Raw genomic sequence first — 14404 nt, 5'->3', positions numbered from 1 at the left:
TGAGCCCCGCCCTGAGGCTCCTGCAGGGTCACAGGACCTGCCCAGCCTGTCCCCCTGCCCAGACCTGCCCAGCCTGTCCCCCTGCTCAGACCTGCCCTGTGCCCCATTCCCAGGGAGGGATCACAGAATCACACAATTAACCAGGCTGGAAAAGACCTTTGACATCATCAAGTCCAGCCTCTGACCAAACACCTCCTCATCAACTGAACCACGGCTCTGGCTCAGCCTGGGTCATCCCACCACAGCACCCAGGGCACTGGTGCTGGCCAGGGGCTCCTCCTGTCCTGGCACAGCCATCAAAGTGTCCCTCTGGTCACACTTGGGATGTCCTACCCTCACCAGGGGTGGTGCCAGGCTGCCCAGGCCACCACAGCACCTGGGGCCACCACCAGAGAGGCTGAGGAGGTCACCAGTGAGGCCAGGGAAGGTGAATTGAGTGAGCCAAACACTGAGCTCTGCATCCGAGTGCTGCCATAATTAACATAGGGGTTGGGAGCAGTGGGATTTGCTGTCTTTTGAGGTAGGAATCAGTCCCAGCTTCATCTCTGTCACCACTTGCTCTCAACACCACAAATCCTGACGTTCTCCTCAATAACTTTTATGGCAAGTGGAGAAATTAGCTAATTCCCCGTTGCTCCATCCCCACTTATTAGTGCTACACAGAACTGGGTAATTATGAATAGAACTGCCAGGCAAAACGAAACTTCTGCCTGAAAAATGCATTTTAATTAACTCTGCTGGGTCCACGTGCTCCTTGGGAAGTGCTGATTGTGCCTGCTCTGCTCTCACAGGACACCACAAGCCTGGCCAAAGGGCTACAAAAGGACCTTGCCTTCCCTCTGGAACCACCTTTAAGATGAGGGTCAGCTTTTCCCAGCTGGGATTTGGGCTTAGGGAGAGCACCTCGAAGCTGGTTTGATCTACTGAAGTTCAATCTACTTAAGTTTGGTCTACTAAAGTTGAGCAGCAAAGTAACAGAAAGATACAGAACCATTGAATTACAGATGGATTTGGTTGGAGGGACATGAAAGATTATCCAGTGCCACCCCTGCCATGGCAGAGACACCTTCTGCCATCCCAGGGTGCTCCCAGCCCCAATGTCATCTTCCTACTCATCCAATGTCCAGGATTCGTTGGGTTGTAAGAGATCTTAAAGATTGTCCTCTTCCACCCCTGCCATGGCAGGGACACCTCCCACTGTCCCAGGTGCTCCAGCCCCGATGTCCAGCCTGGCCTTGGGCACTGCCAGGGATCCAGGGGCAGCCACAGCTGCTCTGGGCACCCTGTGCCAGGGCATGCCCACCCTCACAGGGAGGAATTCCTTCCTAAAATCCATCTAAACCCAGTCCCTGTGTGAAACCATTCCCTGTGCCCTGTCACTCCATCCCTTGTAAAGAGTCCCTCTCCACTTTCCCTGTTGGCTCCACTCAGGCAGCCCCAGCCAGCTCACCCTGAAACCTTAATTTTTTCCAGGCTGGGCAGTCCCAATGTGCCAAAAACTGAAAAAAGAGCTTGGGGCTCTGTGAGTGAGTGGTGGAGAGGTGAAAACCTCTGCCCCACACAAGGCAGCAGTGGGAAGGATCCCTGGGGCACCAGCAAAGGGAAATATGGAATTATACATGGAAATATGGAATTATACATTTCCTTCACAAAAGTCAAGGAAAAAACCCTCACCACATTTCCCAGCTAGGCAGAGTGGTAAGGAAGCCCAGGTTCAGTGCTGGTAGAAATAAAAATTCAGTTTGACTTCTCTGGTGTGGCAATGGGGGCTGCTGAGCCAGACCCAGCCTGAGCTCCTTGGAGCTTTCGCATCCTGGAAGGTGATGGGGAAAATCCTCCATGTGCTCCACTGCCAAGGGCAAAAGCAAAGCCCCTGTGGGAGCCTCATCACCGTGGGGCATTCCACAGCTTCCAACTTTGCCATTCAGGGCTTTCTAGATGGAGAAAATGTCATGGTTTATGGAGGCAAACTGAAGGAAGGGCAAGTTTAAAATAAAATCTTCCAGGCTTGTGAGACAAAATTGTCTCACAGCAAATGGCAATGTCTCCCTGCTCCCCCTGCTTTTTCCTGGCAAGATGATGAAATGCAGTAAATAAATACATAAAAATAATGACTCTTCCAGACCTTGCAGCATTCATTTTAATAGATGCTATTTAACTACACACAGAATCACAGGTATCTACCTTTCAAACGCTGGTTACAAAGATTGGGAAGGCTGCCAAGAAAATGGCTTTTTTTTCCCCCCAATAGATATCAAAAAGAAACAATTTATATGTTGAAATTGCCTTTATTTTTTAATCCATAAATAGTTGTTACTGACAAAAGTGGAAAAATCCTTAAGACTCTAAATTTTACTAAACTGATAATATTTTTGTTTACAGTACATACAGAATGTGCTTTTACAGGTAAGTATAACAACAAGAATAATACAGAGAAAAACAGTCAAATACTGCTCATCTTGAAGCTTGTTTAATGGTTAACCAAGAGTCTGTGCAAAGTTACAGATACAAATGTACTTCCTCTTCAGTACTACTGTATAATAAACATGGAATCCATAAACTGGGCTAAAGCACAAAAATATCCACTTAACCCCTCTTAGGAAATATTGTCCCCCGAACTAAAAATGTTACAGTAAGAAGTGTCGTTCTCAGAGCCAAGAAATTCTTGCTACAAAAATGTCTCAGGGGTTTGCGGGCGGCGGAGCAGAGGGCGAGGGGGAGAGACTCCTCCTGGCAACAGGGTGGGATGGAGAGATCCAGGGGTGGGATGGAGACCTCCAGGGATGGAGACAGACCTCCAGGGGTGGGGAGAGACCTCCAGGGATGGGATGGAGTTCTCCAGGGGTGGAGAGAGACCTCCTGGGATGAGGAGAGGCCTCCCAGGGTGGGATGGAGACTTCCAGGAGTGGGATGGAGGTCTTCAGGGGTGGGAGAGTCCTCTAGGGATGGAGAGAGAGCTTGTGGGATGGGGAGAGATCTTCAGGGGTGGGATGGAGACCTCCTGGGATGGGAGAGACATCCAGGGATGGGGAGAGACTTCCTGGCATGGGGAGAGACCTTCTGGGGTGGGGAGAGACCTCCAGGGACAGAGAAAGATCTCCAGGGAGAGAGGAAGACCTCCAGGGATGGGAGAGACCTCCCAGGATGGAGACAGACCTGTAGGAATGGGGAGAGACCTCCCGGGATGGGGAGAGACCTCCAGGAACACAGAGAGACCTCCTGGGACAGAGAGAGACCTCCTGGGAGGGAGACCTCTTTGGATGGAGACCTCCTGGCAATGGAGGGAGATCTCCTGGGATGGAGACCTTCAGGGATGGAGATCTCTTGGCATGGAGAGAGACCTCCTGGCATGGAGATTCCTGGGATGGAGAAAGACCTCTCAGGATGGAGACCTCCTGGCATGGAGACCTCCCGGACACGGTGTGGCCACGGTGGAGAGCCGGGGTGTGGGAGCAGAGATCTCTCTCAGATTAACACTGACACACTCAGACAGCCCCATCCAGCTCTCCCCTGGCCTTGGGTGAAGCACATTTTGCTTCTCCCAGCTGGGATTTGGGCTCAGGAGGGCACCTCTCACCATGGAGAGCTGGGAATGATCCCTGCTCCCACCTGCCTGTGGACACACAGCACAGGAGTGGCCGTTCCCCAAGGAGCAGCCCCAACGTGGGCTTATTGCTAACAACACTCTCTAGAAAATATTTAAGCGCCTTTCTCACACCTTTCCCATCTTTCACTCAGCTGAGACACACCTGAACACCAAATGTGTTTGTGCCAAAGGTGTTTCAGCAGAGCCCCTCCTTCCAGGTTAAGCAGTAAATCTGAAACTAAACTAAGACAAGCTATTTCTCTGTGAGCTGAACATGGCAAATTGATCACAAATAGAACACACATCTCAAACACAATTAAAGTTATCCTGTTCCATGGAGATTTTGTTTGTGGTGGTGGAAGAAGATGAGGATGTCTTCCCAGCTACCAGAGCTACATAAACCTGATGCCAAGCTCCTGCAGATTCCTGGTGGGAATGCTTCTGACAGAACAGAAATGTGCATGTGGGAAGCTCAGATTCCTGGGAGCAGCTTTGCAGCCAGCCAGGCTCAGCAGACAGAAATTAAATCCAGGCCAGGGAAGGAGGGCTTACTCCCGGACAACTGTCTCTTGTTTCTTCCCACCCACCCCCATCCCCAAGTAACAGATCATCATTTATAAAAGGAACATTAAAACGTTGAAAAATATTTCTTTTTTTTTTTTTTCTTAAAACACGATTCAGTGGCATTAGAAGGCTTTTTATGACAAAGTTTCTGTTCCGTGTGGTGCTGTGTGTGGTTCATTAAAAATAGTTTTCCACATTTCAAAGAATGATTCAACACAGTTTGGAAGCTTCAGTTGGTACAGGGTCAGTCAGAACGTGTTGATTGCATTTTACAGTATGTATGTATATATATATATTTGTATTTATATACACATACACAGAGAATTGTATAAAACCCAGTGCAGCCATCCAGGATGTGTTGCTGCTCAGGGAATGCAAATAATTATCAGCTTGTAGGAAATACTATAAATTTTCTACATCCCCCTTCCCCAGTCCCTGCACATGCACTCTGGGAACTGGACACTCCCCAGGTGTTTGCTTGCACCTGTGGGTGGAGAAAATACAGATCAATTCTTCAGAGTATATGAGATTAATCAAGGCAGGTTATATTTCACTGTACAGAGGAATGTGGCTGCTTCCCGCTTTTCTCCTGAGTGCAGGGTGTTGTGGTGACTCAGACACGAGGAGAAGGAAGCAGGAGGGTCCCAGGGCAGGGAACAGCATCCCCTGGAGCTGCAGCCTGCCAGGACCCTGCCCAGAGGAGAGCAGTGGGAACCTGGGCAATCCCAGCCCAGCACGCTCCTCCTGGGCAGAGAGGATGTGGCACATCACACACCACGTGTCAGGACAATGACAAACAAGATTAACAAAAACACTTTGCTGCTCTACAGTTTCTGTTGTGAGAGGGTCTCAGAGCGCTTCACAGACCTTGTGGTCTGAGCCCTCCACAGGACTGGAAATTCCCATTATCATCACATGGGAATGAAGTGCTGGGGACCAGGCTGTGAGTGATGACACTCGGTCCCAGACCAAGTGTTCTTTCAGTGACAAATTCTCAGAGGGAGGAATAAGGGAGAAAAATGACCTAAGGACACCTTTGTGTGTGCCGAAATGCCATCCACGGACCCATTCCAGCACACAGAGTGAGCTGTGGGAACACATGGTGGTATTCAGGGCACAGTTCCTTCCCAAGGAAATTTGCTGAAAATTTTCTGTGGTGGTGGCAGAGTCCCTGAAGAGATTTGGCCTAAAAAGGCTCCTTGTGGGACACATCTGCTTGAAGCAGTTGAGTGGGTGGAAAAAAGACAAGGAAATGAGGCTGAAATTTCTCTGGAGGATTCTTGCCCAGGTAAGACACAAAAAAGCAGAGGGCCTGTGATATTTGTTAGCCACAACAGGAGAAGACACAGACGTCAAATGGCCCAGCTCAGCATCAGCACAGGCTGCTTGAATGAAAAATTTCCAAATTTGCATCTGGTCCAGCAGCTTCTTAGCTCACAAATGGAACATTTAGATGAGGACTAGAGCTTGAGACAGAGAGCTATGGACATGGAAAGAGAGGAGTGTTCACCTACCCACAGTCTCCCATGTCACCTCTGCTCCAGCTCTGCCACCACAGCTCCTGGAGACTCTACAGTGCACTCTGCTCTCCCACAGTGTTCAGATCCCCCTGGCTTTGCCCGGGCCAAGGGAGGGTGGAAGAGCCCCAGAACCTCAGCAGGGGCTGCCTCCCCATCAGCCGTGAGAGCTTCTCTTCTCTTCTCTTCACACGAGTCCCACCCTCTGGCCGTTGGGAAGGTCGGCAGGGCAATGTTTTCACAGGGATTGTCTTCTGGGAGGAGAAATCCAGGGGCTGAGCCGAGGAGCTTGGAGGTAGTCAGGGGAGAGTAGTGTCCATCAAAGGACGGGGGCAGGAGGCGAGCTGTGAGCCTCTTCTCTCCCATCCCTCCCGTGCCATGGACTGCCACCCTGATCCACAGACAGTTCTGGTTGTTGCCCAGAGTGATTTTGCCCAAGGCTGCAGGATCTGACCCTGGAGACTGTTATTTATTTATTTATTTATTTATTTATTTATTTATTTATTTATTTTATTTATTCCCTCCCAGCTCAGTTTCCGTCAAACAAAGCCCCAGTAACCTCTGACTGATGGAGTCCTTCTCAGCACAGTCTCCATCAGATGGGGCAGGATAAAGCTCTGGAAATAGGACCAGCTCCAGGACAGCCTGGGAAGGAGAAAGGCCACCTGGACACCCCACTGAGGCCCACCTGTGTGTCCCACTGGGGTAAGGACATGCTCCTCCTGCCTGCCCTGCACCAGACAATGCTGGTGCTGCACCAGAGCCTCCACAGGAGACTCACGCCCTAAATCATTGTTTGCTACAGGACTTGGCACAGTTGGGCTGGGAGTGTCATTAAGGCCAGGAGGTGGGAGGTATTTGAGGGGACGGAGGAGGGCAGAGCAAGGTTTAGGATGCCTAATGAAGAGTTGTTTAGGAAAAGAGTCAGTGTGGGGACATGGGACACGAAGAGAAGTGCGAGGGATGTGCTCACAGCCTGAAGTCAGACATCACCTCACCCCGAGGAAGGAGCGTGCCTGCCCTGACCCATGGGGTGTGTGCATGTGCTGGGGCCTCGAGGGCACGCTGGGGACAGTGTACAGCACCCACAGCTCCAGCACCAGCTCTGGCTGGCCTTCAAACCCTCTGAGACCCTTTCCTGGCTGCAGAAGTGTGTTCTGGTGGGAGTCGGTTTTACAGAGTTTGGTAGGAACACAAATCAAAGGGGGGAAAAGAAAATTAAAAGAAAAATCAAACCCAAATCTAACAAGAAAACAAAGCAAAGCCCAATCTGTCTGGAAAGCCAAAGGTAAAACCCTCTCAAATTCTGGACCCACGAGTCTATGTTTTAAAGATTTTACAAATATACAGTATCTAATTAGCATTATATCAGATATACAACATGCCCATTAATTATAATTATGCTGGATATATAATTTATATGCATGAAATGTAACTGTCTTCATGGTTAGGATTGGGACTCAGTGGAATTGGAATTTGGAAGGTTTTCTTGGGAGGCCATTGCAGGGAGAGAGAACCACGGAAAGTTACCGACCTGCTTTTCGGTAAACAGACACCCTCAGCCTTGTGCCTCTGCTAAGGGCTGCAAAAAGATTCGCTACATATGGATTCTAGGCTGTGAATGGGAGGAGAAAATGCTCAGAAACAGGGGAACTGGGCCATGGAAAATGCTATAGGGAAAAGAAACTTGTGGGGAGAATCCAGGCTCGGTGAGAGGCGCAGCAGCCTCGGTGGGGTCGGGACCTGCCCCAGCACAGGTCAGCAGTGTGGAGCTGAACGGGTTCTGCTGCTTCAGGTTCAGCAGTGGCGAGAAGCTGGAGGAAGAGAAACCCTCTTCCTCCTTCCTATTTACATGTTGGAGACACCAAGATACTAGAATGAGTGGAGAAAAGGGTCTAACAAGCGTTTCAGCATATTTGTGCTTATTGAACACGTCAACCCCACTACTTCCTACACTGAGAGAGCAGGCGATTTGTAGGCACTAGTATGTTTTTTTTTATCTTATGAGTATATTTAGTATAAACTAAAACTTTATTTCTCAGCCAGGCTATTCTTGTCCCTAGATCTGCCAGTCCCGAAGGAAAGTCTGCCCTTGAATTTGCTCCAAGGGTGACAGAGAACAGATGTGTGGTTGCTGACGGGTGTGGAGCAGCCTGGAGCTGGCCCCAGCAGCCAAGACTTCCCTACTTGCTACAGAAAGGCCAAACATGAGGGCCAAGAACGAGGCCCCTTCCTGCCAGGATTGGGGGGGGTCTGCATTTCCTCCTCCCTGTCGCAGGCTGCTTCTCCTTGGAGCAACTGAAAAGTCCTGAATTCATGGAAACTATGGGGTAATGCAGGTGAGCCCTTGGAAGGAGCCATCGATTACTATGGCTTTCTTTGACAGAAACTGATGCACGCCAGGAAATTCCCTCTGTCATCCCTCACTAGTGTCTGACTGCCGCTTCAGTTCTTCCTGTGTCACTGATGGAGGGGTGGCTTTAAAAACAACGTGGGTGGGACTGCCAGAGAAGTCTTTGCAGACACTGAGTTAGTAGAGGTTATCTTGGCCTATAAGGCCACTGCAGAACAGGGTGCTGTGGCCACCCCAGTCCTTAAGGAGTATCTACAATGCACTGGGTCGTGTCAAACAGTCACCTCAGTTTTGCTGGCGGTGCGGTAGTGGTGGTGGTGCCCGGGGATGTAATGCAGCTGCTCCACCGTGTTGTGCCGGCGCGAGGCGAATGCTTGGCGCTTGGCCGAGGTCGGGTTCATACCCAAGGTGTTGTACAAGTTATTTGAGGCACTGGGATGGGAGTGCATTTTTGACATCCTGTAGCGATCCAAGACCGGTGTTGACACAAAGACATCCGTGTGTGACAGCGCCCTGGACATGGACTGCTCGGGGTAGGCCGAGCGCTCCGGGGACAGCAGCGGGTCCTGCGAGTGCAGGCGCTCCGCCGACAGCAGCTGCTCGTCCGACAGGATCCGCTCGTAGGACATGCTGAACTCCTCGGGCATGATCCTCTCCGGAGACAGCACCCTGTCCTGGGACATGGCCCTGATGGGGCGGCGTGGCCTGTCCCGCTGGTTGCCCTGCTGGGACATTTTGATGACGTTGATGGGCAGCGTGCCCCGGGCCGCCAGGTCAGGCAGGTGTCTCCTCCTCATGTAGTACTCGTCAGCCTCTTTGTCAGCTGTGGGGAGGGAAATGAGAGGTTAGAAATGGCAGTGTGCTGGCCCAGGCCCTGCAGCTGCTCCTGGTGACGCCTGAGGGACAGATGAACATGCCACAGGTGTCTCTGAGGGCTTGTGGCACACAGAGGAGTGTGAAATGCGTGGGGACAGTGCAATTCCCTGGGCAGTGCACCCCACACTCCTCCATGTGGAAGCCAGGCCACGGTACCACACAATTCACATGAGTTATGGATAAATTCCCAAATGTCACCTTCTCAAATTGTCACATTCTTCAAATGTCACCCTGGGAAAGAGCAGGGCAGGTGACACAAGCAGACATCAAAACAGAGATCCCCATTTGAGGACATGCCCATGTCACCTCTGGCCTTAGACATGGCTATTCCCTGGAGCCCATGAGTGACTTCATCACATTTTAATTACCTCATTTAAATATTTGTAAATGTGGTCACAAACCAGGTTTGCTGGTCTCTGAGACACTGAATCACCTGCCTAAGTTTTCGTTTCCCATTTTTATAATCGACCTTGGTTGATATGAGAGAATTTATCCCATGGAACATTTCTTGCTCAGTTTGCTGCTGCTGTATCTTAAACAATCTCTCTGCTGCTCTGAAATGCAGCACACACCCCCCACACTCCCACTTTCCTTTTTTTGGCTTTGAGAGGAATGCTGTGGGCTCAGAGAGGATGTTGGCTACTGCAGCTGTATCGTGATAGATCACTGGGATCCTACAGCCATCAATCTGTGGGTTTTATTTACCACATTGCCTGGGAGTCAATTGGCTGCTGGTCCCATGAGGCAGAGCTCATGTAGAGGGTGCTGACAACATCCCAGAGCTCTGTTCACAAAACACCAGCTCAGGCAAAGCCTGCACCACTCCAGAGCTCTGCTCACAAAACACCAGTCCAGCCAAACCCTGCACCACCCTGTGCTGGCCCACATCCCTCACTTATTTCCTCATCCCCTGTCCCACACCTTCCCTTCCCTTCCCTGCTGCCAGGCCCCTGTGCAGAGCCCAGATCCGTGAGGAGGTGGGCTTGGTTGCCTCCCCTCACACCCAGGAGTAGGAGCTGAGAACATCTGTGCCACCAGTGCTGCTGCCAAGCCCTTCCTCCCAGCCCACACAGCCCCGAGGCGTGAGGTCACCCCTGGCCCCCCTGTGCTGCCTTCCTGCCCGTGGGATCGGCTCTCCAGAGCTCACACTGCAGCCATGGATCTTTATTTTTCACCACCCAACAGCCCTCAGAAGGAGGTCTCACTGCAAATGTCAGGCAGCAGCTCTCCTGGCCTCGAGCTCTCCTGTTTTTAAAATCACCTTCTAGGAAGCCTGAGGAGGTGGGGGAATTCCATATGGCCCCAGGAGCTGGAGGCACTTTTATTCTGTGTTTTTGGGGCTGGTTGGAAATGCCAGGCTGGGTGTGCAGAGGCAATGCTGAGGCGGCTGCAGAGTGGGAACGAGGCAATTAGCACCCTGGCACTTGGCCTCTGCTCTGGATGAGAGGAGTTCCACAGGATTTGCCCATGTGACTCTAAATAGATGTAATTAAAGCACAGAACATCCCAAATGGAGATGTGCTTGGATGCTCACACCTGGCTCTGGTAATTGCCAGCAGGAGCTAAACCAGCTTATGTGAGGTTTACAGCTCTGAGGCTGCTGGAGAGGTGGCACAATCAGCTGGAAGGGCTTTGAAGGTGTTCCTTGGACTGAAAATGCAGCACGGGCTACACTTTAAAATGTTTTGTCCATTAGGAGAATAAAAAAATCCCTTTTCCTTCCCTCTCCCACCCAGTGACCCTGGGTGCAGCTGCCATGGCTGAACTTTCAGGGAGATTATTTAATTTCAAAGATGTTTCCCAGCTCCCTCAGGCCTCCAGTGATGCTGAGGAGGAGGAGGAACATTTCCAGGTGTAGAAAAGCTGCTCATCTCCATCTCAGAGGAGTCAGAGGAGGAGGAACAGCCATGTGTCACACCCAGCAAGCTGCTCCAGGCAGCAGCAGACAGACATTTTCCAGGCTGCTGGCTCTGAGAGGGGCGTCAGCCTGAGCCAGGGATGGGGAACAGAGCCTGGCAGCAATGCTGTTGGATTAGCTTCTTTTTTGACTTAGAGATGGGGTAACTGAGAGGAATTTTAAAAGCTTTTATTTTATTTTTAGTCTCATGTGAAGGGTGAGACAATGCAGATTTTATAATTCACCCTATCACAATTAGAAGTTAAATATTTCTTAATCACAATATATGATAAGCCTTTCTTGGCCCACCATACTATACTGTAATTTTAAAGTAAATGCCTTAAATCCAGTCCCCTAAAATTGCCCCTCGTGGGTCCTACTTCAACGCATCTTTCACAGTTCTATTTCTTTGAAGTACCCAGTCTTATTTGCAAGGCCACCCTTTGAAACTTGCTTCTAGCTCCATTTCTACAAATGAATTTCTACAAATTCATTTCCCACGTTATGTGCAGCACCACACACGTGCCTCGTGCCAAGGGAGAGTACTGGAACCTCAGAATTCTGCACCCAGGGACAGCAAGAAACAAACTCTGGGAGAGCAGAGCAGAGCTCCAGGAGCTGGGAAATGTGGAGGGCTGGGTGCACAGCTGGCAAAAACCAAAGTTTCTCTGGGAAACGAAATCTTGGAACCATAACATGGTTTGGGTTGGAAGGAATCCTAAAGATGATCCAGCTGAAACCCATTCCAGGCTGATTGATGCCACCCTCATGCCACCAGCAGGGACACATCACACCCTGGCACAGCTGGCACTGATCACCCTGCCCTTGCCCTGTCATTGATGCTCATAGGAGAAGGGACTTTCACAATTTTATCCAAAATAAAACTCCAGTCCAGTGTGCTTCTCCATCAAGGATATGCTTTAAAATTTTATTAAAAAATATAATAAAAACAAATCAAAAAAGAATGTCTTAAGAGGATTCCAAAAAAGCAGAAATTGTGAGCAGAGAAAAAGGAATCACTGGTGAATTGCTTGTCAGGATTTTTTTCTTTTTTTCAATCGTACTTCTGGGTCTTTCCATGTGTTTTTCAAACATGTGGGTCTGGAATTACTGGAAGTTTGCTTTCTGCAAACTTCCTGGGCTTTTTTAATTGGTTTTGGTTGGGATTTTTCTGCCCTTTCTTTCCTGCTTTGGCAGTTTCTAGAACATTACTCAGGGCTGGTCTTGGTCTCACGACACTTCAGGAATGTTTGAGTGCTTCAACTGCCTTGGCCTCAGGCTAAGCTGTTTTGCCCTCAAACAGTTTTTTGGCAGATTTTTTTGTGGGTTTTTTCTCATTTGGAGGGAGATCCCCAAATAAATGCTCTTACACATTCCACCTCAATCCCAGATGCCGCTGCAGACAGGGAGAGCAGAGCTCCTCTGGCACTGGAATTACAGAAATGAGGTTTACAGAAATTCATTTGTGGTGCTCCGGGAAGAGAATGTGGAGCAGAACAGCCAAATTCAGTTTTTCTTCCTTCTTATATATCATGGTGAGAAGAGATGCACGTGTGTGTGCATGTGAGGCCATCACAATAATCCCTCTCCTTTTTTAAAGGTAATTTTCCCCAGCTTTCTTCCTCTGCAGCTCCAGCAGGTTTCCTCTCTGGGCTTGTCTCTCCTTGTTTTAATTTGCTTTAACATTTCCAAGCTGCCCAGCCACTCGTGATGATTCTCCAGCCAGCACCAAGTGGTTTAATGTGCCTGAAAACAGGAGCTGCCCCACTCCCTGACCTTTCTCACTTTGCTAGGAAGAACAATTCCCTGGAGCCCTGGGCAGGATGGAATTAATCTGGCTGCTCTTGCTCAGCCCCATCCTCACACCCTCCCCTGGCTGCTCTTGACCAGGGCACAGGGGGGTGCCAGACCCTCAGAGATCCCCAAAACCCCCAAGGACCTCCCAAATGGGGTTCTGTTCTCTTTGCCCTGAAGGAAGGGCAAGGGAGATAAAAAATCCTGGTCTTTCACCATCTGTCTCTGCTAATTGGAGGAAAATACGTAATTTTTCCCTGCCTGGCAAGCCAGACAAACAAGTGTTTGAAATATTTGAAAAATATGTTTAAAATAAATCTATATATGGATATATTTTTTAAAATGTATATTTCAAATTTATATATATATAATTATATATAATTATATAGAGAAATATATATCTATATTTAAATCTATATTAAATATATATAAATCTATATTTCAAATTTATATATATAAATTTGAAATATAGATTTATATATATCTCAAATATATATAGGTTTATATATATTTATATATAAAAAGTGAAATATTTATATTTATATTTATATTTATATTTATATTTATTTTATATTTATATTTATATTTATATTTATATTTATATTTATATTTATATTTATATTTATATTTATATTTATATTTCAAATTTATATATAGAATATTTATAAATATATATTTATATATAAATATATGTTTTTATATATAAATATATATATTTCAATCTATATTAAATATATATAAATCTATATTTCAAATTTTTATATATATATAAATTTGAGATATAAATTAAAAAAATATCTAATGCTTTGTTTCTTGCTCAAATAGAAGTATTTGTTAATGGTCTCTTACTTTTATATTTTATTTTTTCCTAACTGTGACAGGAAATCCATTGGGAAGAAACTATTTTAAATTTAAATAATGAATGCCAAATAAGTAATTTTCAAACTCCAGCTTTTAGATATCACACTTTTTTGTGTTCCCTTCATGCAGAAGAAGAACATTATCTTGTTGGCACTTTGCAAGGGGAGGCTGGGGAGTTGGAGCCTCTTCTCCCTTGGCTCTGGAGTGGAGCAGCTGCACGAAAGTGATTCAGAGATTCTGGAGGTGCTCAGTGTGCTTGGTGCCAGTAGGAGCAGGGAGGGCTGGGCACTGCCAGGGCTGAAACTCCCTGGATGCTCAGGAACAGAGTGGGGCAGTGGGGTTGGATCTGCCAGGTGCAGGGCAGGAGGCTGGGCTGGCACACAGCAAAAACCACAGGTACCCTCCCAGAAATGAAATTACCTCCACACCCATACCTGCTGGGGAGCGCCAGCCAAAGGAATCCCCACTGGAGATGCCAACCCAGGAGTGCCCAGCTGAGGGAAGGGGTTATTCCTTACAAACAGAACCAGGGGGAAGCAAAGGAGCTGACACTTACTGAGTCTCTTGAGAGATGAGTATTTACTGGGGTTGGTCTTGACAGCAGACTCGTAGGAGGGCGGGAGGTGGGAGAGGTTCTGGAAGGAGCGGGAGAAGGACAGGTCGTAGGGCTCGGTGGCTGAAGTCAGGATGTTGTTCATTCGTGGCTTGTCTGCAAAAAAAAAAACAGAGAAAGGCAGGTCTGGAGTGTGCCCCGAGGGGATGGAGAGAGGCTGGCCGTGCCCACAGGCTCCAGCAGGGAGCTGAGCTGGAGCTGAGCCTCAGCCACAGGGCATGATTCACACTGGCACCTGCAGATCCGGGAGAAATGGATCCTGTGCTGCTGCTTCCTGTCACACACAGCAGTGATGGGGACAGCAAAATGCTGCCTCACATCCCCTGGGGCTGCCCAGAGGGAT

The 14404-nt window shown here is 48.5% G+C and overlaps 1 protein-coding gene across 1 annotated transcript in view; it reads right to left on the bottom strand.

The window, feature by feature from the left end:
• Positions 1 to 4293: 4293 nt before the first annotated feature.
• SHISA6 (shisa family member 6) overlaps positions 4294 to 14404 on the bottom strand; it is a 150451-nt gene continuing 140340 nt past the window's right edge. The window contains exons 5-6 of the mRNA XM_058038937.1: positions 14005 to 14157; positions 4294 to 8843 (exon numbers count right to left, since the gene is read on the bottom strand). Of these exons, the coding sequence (XP_057894920.1) occupies positions 8293 to 8843; positions 14005 to 14157 (704 nt within the window). The 3' untranslated portion in view covers positions 4294 to 8292. The remainder of the gene's footprint in view (positions 8844 to 14004; positions 14158 to 14404) is intronic.

The sequence above is a fragment of the Melospiza georgiana genome, chromosome 21, assembly GCF_028018845.1.
Source record: "Melospiza georgiana isolate bMelGeo1 chromosome 21, bMelGeo1.pri, whole genome shotgun sequence".
Classification (NCBI taxonomy): Eukaryota; Metazoa; Chordata; class Aves; order Passeriformes; family Passerellidae; genus Melospiza; species Melospiza georgiana.
Note: the sequence above shows the minus strand (reverse complement) of the source record. Positions and strands in the feature narration are given on the sequence as shown.